This window comes from Mycteria americana, chromosome 13 (assembly GCF_035582795.1).
Source record: "Mycteria americana isolate JAX WOST 10 ecotype Jacksonville Zoo and Gardens chromosome 13, USCA_MyAme_1.0, whole genome shotgun sequence".
Lineage (NCBI taxonomy): Eukaryota > Metazoa > Chordata > Aves > Ciconiiformes > Ciconiidae > Mycteria > Mycteria americana.
The window spans coordinates 9,409,869-9,416,049 of NC_134377.1; the positions used below are offsets into that span (position 1 = coordinate 9,409,869).

The window sequence follows — 6,181 nt, forward strand, 5'->3', positions numbered from 1 at the left end:
GATTGGCGGACGGGAGGGTGGGCAGTGCGCCGCTATTGGTCGGAGCGGCGGGGGCGGGGCGCGGTAGCAGCGCGCTGCCGGGTCGGGCGGCGGGGCCGGTCCCGGTGCGGTGCCGGTCGGAGCGGGCGGTGCGGGCCGGGCCGGGCCGGGCCATGGCGCTGCTGCTGGAGCACGAGTTCAAGCCGCTGCCGGCCGACAAGCAGATCGAGACGCTGCCCTTCCTGGAGGCCGTGGCGCATCTGCCGCCCTTCTTCGGTGAGCCCGGGCCGGCCGTCTGCGGGGGCGGGAGCTGCAGCAGGGCCCGGCCCGGTACCGGCCCCGCCGCCGCGCCTAGCCGTGGCCATCTGCGGGCAGAGGGCCCTCGGGCCCCGCCGGTCCGGGTAGCCTCTCCTCGGTCCTGGGTGCCCCCCCGGTCCTGGGTGCTCGCTCCTGGGGCTCCCCCAGTTCTGGGTCGCCCCTCCCCTCCGGTCCTGGGTCCCCGGTAGGTGCTTACCCCCGGGCCCGGCTGCTCCCCTCCCCCGGTGCCTGGTGTCCCCCGGGGAAGCAGCCTGATGGGGCCGGGTTTGCATCACGGTCCCGTCAAACCTGCCGAGCAGCCCCGTTGGGAAACGTCCCGCTGACCCCGGGGCCCCACGCCCCGGCAGAGCCACCGACGCCGCAGCGGGGCCCGGCCGCCTTTTCCCGGTACGCCCCGGCCAGAGGCATCGCTCAGGGCAGGCAGGTCCCAGCCGGCCCGTGGATCCCACCCGCGGCCGCTCACCCCATGTCGGGGCCGTGGGCGTGTGTCGGCATGGCCACCCTCGTGCCACCACGGCCTGCGCCATCCCACTGCCCTCCACAATGTCGGCTATTGTGTGGCGGCTCCGTGGCAGGGCTCGGCCGGGCAGGACACGGGGCTGCCTGCCTGGGGACGGGCAGAGAGGGTCCTGTGCCCCGTTGTGCTGCTCTGGACCATCACATCGGGGCCGTGTCCCAGAGCCGGGGGTCGTGGGGCCGCTGGCAGGGCCGGGACAGGAGGCAGGGCTGGCAGCCACTCGCCATGGCCGTGTGTGAAGCCTGAAGAGCCGTTCCCAGCCTCGCTAGCGCGTGTCTTGGTGCCTTGGCTGTGGTTAAGGTGAAACCTGTTGGTTACAATTCGGGAGTTTGCGGTGTCTCCTGTGTCCCCTAATGACTAACCGTCCTCCCTCCGTGTTTCCACAGATTGCCTGGGGACTCCCATCGTCTACTCGCCGGTCAAAGCAGACCTGACTGGAAATATCAAGGTAGGAAGGGGCGCAGGAGGGCGCGGGGGGGTGAACCCCTGGGCAGAGATGCTGTGGGATTGGAGAGGCAAGACCCGGAGGTGTTTAAAAAGGGCTTTTCTTCCCATGGGGGCTTTCGGGCTCAGCAGTGGTGTGTTTATTAACGAGGTTCCCTGGTAAAAGCACCGTTTAGCAGCTGCGGTGCTCGCTGCAGGCACCACGTTTCCCCACACCGCAGCCGTGAGCACCAGCCCGCTGCCGCTCTGCCTGGCAGCTCCCAGGAGCCAACCTCCCTTCTCTGCCCTCTTAGAAAATCCGGGCGGTTTACGACTCCAACCCCGCCAAGTTCAAAACGCTGCAGAACATCCTGGAGGTGGAGAAGGAGATGCACGGCTCAGCCTGGCCCAAGACAGGCGCAACGCTGGCACTGATGTGGTTGAAAAGGTGACTCATGGCATCGGGGGGCTGCTCCGGGCTGTGTCTCGGCACGTGGCACCCCATCGAACACTGGCTGGAGGCTGCTGCAGAAAGCTTGGGCCCAGCTGGTCCCTTCCAGCTGGGTCTGGCCAGGGCAGCGTGGGGTGCTGTGCTTTGAGGAGCACAGCCCGGTGCGCCGGCTGCACGAGCAGGAACACGCAGGGGCAGGCATCAGCCCTGTGGGGAGGGTGTGCTGCCGGGACTGTGGGTTTTTGGGGGGCCCAGATGCGTCAGGCTTGAGGGGTGCCTTGCTGGAGACTGGGAAGCAGCATCCCTTTCCCCACCCTGACATCTCCGCTCTTCTCACAGGGGCCTGAAGTTCATGCTGGTGTTGCTGCAGAGCATCTCTGATGGTGAGCGGGACGAGGAGCATCCGAACCTCATCCGAGTGAACGCCATGAAGGCTTACGAGATTGCGCTGAAGAAATACCACGGCTGGATGCTGCAGAAGCTCTTCACGGTGAGCATTCACGTCTCCATGGAGGAAAGCAGCCTTTCTTTAAGCCCAGCTGCTCCGTTAGTTGCCCCGAGCAGTGATGTGTTTTAGGAGAATAAGGGCTTGGAAACATGGGAAGCTGCTGATCTGTTTTGAGCAGTGTTTCCAGGGAATCCTCTCTGCACATCCCTGCTTTTCCGAGTGTCCAGCCAACATCCCCAAGGTTGTTCCCTTGTGTCTCCGAGGGCCCGGAGACCCTGCAGCATCCCATTTGGGCATCTCCAGGCGCTCGGAGGCGCACAGGAACAACCCAAACTGGAGTCCTGCATGTGGGATGGGGAGGACTTTGGGTTTGTGGGAGCATTACAGCTTCTTCCCCTGTTTTATAGGGCTCGGTCTATGCTCTTCCATACAAATCGGATTTGCTGAAGGCGCTAGAGAAGGGTCAAGAAGTCAAAGAGGAGGAAAGCATAGAGAAGATTCATCAGTTTCTCTTGAGGTTCACCCCCATCCTGGATGCAATTTATGAGATGTACACAAAGATGAACGCCGAGCTGAGCTACAAAGCCTAAAGCTCTCACGGGACTGGCAGGGCTTAAATAAGGTGTGACGGGTGCTACCTGCGTCTTAATCACTGAGGCAGCTGGGGCAGCTCCCGGCTGTCAGGCAACTTTGATTCTTGTCTGGATCTGCAGCGGATAACTTGTTTTCTCAAAAAAAAAAAAATTTAATTTTCTATTGAGAATACAGCAATAAAACAATTGTACCCACTGTCATCGTAGGATTTCCCAAGCCTTTGTCCTAAAGAGGAAAAACAAGTATTTCTAGTTCTAACCGCCGGGTTTATGTCTGCCACACTACCGGGAATGAAGCGTGGCTGGCGGCAGTGTTCTGCCGATGCTGCCTTGGCTCTGCCCTTGGCTCTGCCCTGACTCTCGGACTGCACCGCTGCACCCTCGGCTGTGCTGCGCCCGGTACCCGCCGTGTGCCGATGAGCGCCCGATGCTGCTCGCCCACCGATGGGCACCCGGGTGAGAAACTTCCCGAATGATGCTGGCGGTGCCCGCGGCAGAGGAGCCGATGACTTTCCCGGGTGACCCCAACTCCTCCAGCGCCTGCGTGGGAGCGAGCCCCCTCTGCCTGGACGGCCGCGCCGGCTGAAGCCGGGGGACTGTCCCGACGCGGTGTTTGTGGAAGCACACGTTGCCTTATTAACCAACAGCCTTACGGCACTGCCGAGCCCTGCACCGGCGGGGCAGGGAAGCAAAATTTAATAAAAACTCACGGTAACCTCGGCCTGGGCGGCTGTTTGGGGGCTGTTCTGGGGGGGGCCTGTTTTGGGAGGCTGTTTTGGGGGCCTGTTTTGGGGAGGGTGTTTTGGGGCTTGTTCCTGGGGGGGGCTGTTTTGGGGAGGGAGATTTGGGGGGCTTTTCTGGGGGGGGCTGTTTTGGGGAGGCAGATTTGGGGGGCTTTTCCTGGGGGGGCTGTTTTCAGGAGAGTTTTTGGGGCTGTTCCTTGTGGGGGCTGTTTCAGGGAGGTTGTTCTGGGGGGGCTTGTTTTGGGGAGGATGTTTTGAGGTTGTTCCTGGGGGGTCTGTTTCGGGGCTGTTCCTGGTAGGGGGCTGTTTTGGAGAGCGTGTTTCTGGGCTGTTTCAGGAAGGGTGTTTTGGGGGTTTGTTCCTGGGGGGGCTGTTTTGGGGAGGGTGTTTTGAGGTTGTTCCTGGGGGGGCTGTTTCGGGGAGGGTGTTTTGAGGTTGTTCCTGGGGGGGCTGTTTCGGGGAGGGTATTTGGGGGCTTGTTTTCGGAGGGTGTTTCGGGGGGCTGTTCCTGGAGGGGGCTGTTTCGAGGAGCCCGTTCCGGGGCTGTGCCGCGCCGGGCCGGGCCGGTGCCCGGGTGCCGGCAGGAGCGGAGGGGGCAGGGGCCGCTCCCGCAGGCGGGTCCCGGTGCCGCCCGCCCCCGGAGCCGGCTCGGGGAGGGGCCGCTCTCCGGGACGGGCCCCGCGGCGACTCGGCGGCGCCGGAGCCTACGGAACCCTTCGCGGGACGTGCCGCGGTACGGGCCGGCGGCGGGGCGGGCGGGCGGGCTCCCCAAAAACGGGGGGCGGCACGACGGTAGGGGTGTCCGGGCCGGGACGCAAGTACCGGGGGGGGGGGCACACGGGGACCGGGGCAGGATGGAGTCCCCGGGCAGGACACGGGGACCGGGGCAGGATGGAGCCCCGGGGCAGGGCACGGGGACCGGGGCAGGATGCGGCCCCCCGGGGTGAGGACCGGGCTGCAGGCTGAGCTGGGCAAGGCAGGGTGCAGCCCCATGGGCTCCCCCTGGCACCGCGGGGTCCCGACCTGTCTGGCCAATTTGGGGGCTCACCGCTCCGAGGGTGAGGTGCAGGGTGCGTTCCCACGGGGAGCCTTGAGGAGGGGGTTACCAACGGCTCTAAACTCAGCCGTTGGACCACGCTGAGTTCACGGCTCTCGCCCAGGTGAACGTGGCCCCAGCGGTGCGGTTTATTTTGGAAGGTGGCTGGTTCAGTCCGGATGCGCGTTTCCACTGAGGCTGAACGTGCACACGATGTGGTTTCAGTGATTCACTCCTACCCGGAGCCCTTCGTGCTTTAGTTTGAGGAACACTTTAATGTGGCAAAGTCTGCACCACCTGCTAATGGGGCATCCTCCCTGCCGCCCGCCCCAGGGCATGTCCCTGTGCGTCCTGGTGTCGGTGCCAGCGTCCGTCACCCTACGGTGTGCTGGAGTGGGGGACTAACTGGGGATACTGGTCTGGCTGGGAGGTAACTTGGTGGAAAGCTGGGGAGAGATGGGAGCGCACATGGGGGAACAGGCAGGAGGGTTTGTGTTGGATACAAGAGCCGGGGCTGTGCCGGCGAGCCTCGGCGCGCAGTGAGCTGCACCTTGACTCATTTATTCCATGGGGTGAGGGAAGTCTGAAAAATAAAAACCCAAATAACTAACGAGCCAAATAAAACCCCATTGACAGCACCTTTCCTGGCAGCGGCTATGCCCATGGGAGCACCTAGGCTGACGGCACTGGCCAGCGAGCCCGTCATTTCCGACACGAGCTTCCTGCCCTGGTTGCTGGCGGCAGCGCTGGCTCCTGGCCCCACCTGCCCTTTCCACTTGTCCCCTCACTTCTGCCCCGTGTCTCCCCAGGCTTCGGCCCCACGAGCATCCCCGAGGCTGCCTGCCGCTTGGCCGAGTCCCCTGGCTGAGCCCCCTGGCCAAGTCCCCAGCCACTTCCTATGGGAAACAGTGTCCTGTGCTGGTGGCTCCCTGGGTCTGCCCTGGGTTCCGGCCGTGTGTGACAGCCCATGACGTGTTTGGGCTTTTCCCTAAAGCTGTGCTTGTCCCAGGGCTGGGATTCCCAGCACAGCTGAGGAGTTAGGTGCTCCATCCCCATGCACAGCCCGCGGGCTTGGCATGTTTGGCAATCCCCTCTTCTCTGTTGTCCAAGGACAAATCGGTCATGCAAAGGCCCGTGTTTGCCCGGGGTCGGGGTGTGGGACCTGCAGGCTTTGGCAGGTGCTTGTGGAATTTCTTGCAGAGAGGGCGATGGCAGGAAAGTCAGCAAAGAGGAGAAACCGTGTTGGCTCTGTGGCTCATCCCCTGTCTCCCGGGGCTGCACCGTCCCCGCTGGGTGCTACCCAGGGCAGCGGGGAGGTGGGAACTGCTGCCCGAGGCTGCCCCCGCTGCAGCAGGATTTTGGGGCTGTTTGCAGCCCTTGTCCCCCGTGCCTGTGGGAGCATCATGTGCTCCCGCCGTGGGGCTGCCATGGGCGGCTGTGGAACACAGTGCCTAATTAGAAGCACGTTATCCGGCAGAGATCTCTGCCTGCCCTGGGAGGGCCCAGCCTGCCATTATGGCTTGTTGTACAAAGCTGCAGCCCAGTAGAAAATGATATGTTTCCCGGCTGCTTTTTCTGTCCCGGGACCCGCAGGGAGGGCCGAGCTCCCCAGAGGCAGGAGCTGGGCTGAGCCTTAATGCTGATGTGTTTCATGGGTATGCTTTCGTGGAAAG

At 63.6% G+C, this 6,181-nt stretch overlaps 1 protein-coding gene across 1 annotated transcript; it reads left to right on the forward strand.

Moving 5' to 3' along the window:
• Window positions 1-49: 49 nt before the first annotated feature.
• GLTP (glycolipid transfer protein) lies at window positions 50-2,925 on the forward strand. Its single transcript, XM_075516281.1, has 5 exons — window positions 50-255; window positions 1,201-1,262; window positions 1,552-1,685; window positions 2,028-2,178; window positions 2,544-2,925. The coding sequence occupies exons 1-5, from the start codon at window positions 153-155 to the stop codon at window positions 2,724-2,726; spliced, it is 633 nt and encodes a 210-aa protein (XP_075372396.1). The 5' UTR covers window positions 50-152; the 3' UTR covers window positions 2,727-2,925.
• The last annotated feature ends 3,256 nt before the right edge of the window (window positions 2,926-6,181 follow it).

Excerpts from the sequence above, each read along its gene's own strand:
- GLTP (XM_075516281.1), top strand. The coding sequence starts at position 153 with ATGGCGCTGCTGCTGGAGCACGAGTTCAAGCCGCTGCCGGCCGACAAG. Across the intron at positions 256-1,200 it reads GCATCTGCCGCCCTTCTTCG|ATTGCCTGGGGACTCCCATC; the intron begins GTGAGCCCGGGC and ends GTGTTTCCACAG. Across the intron at positions 2,179-2,543 it reads TGCTGCAGAAGCTCTTCACG|GGCTCGGTCTATGCTCTTCC; the intron begins GTGAGCATTCAC and ends CCTGTTTTATAG.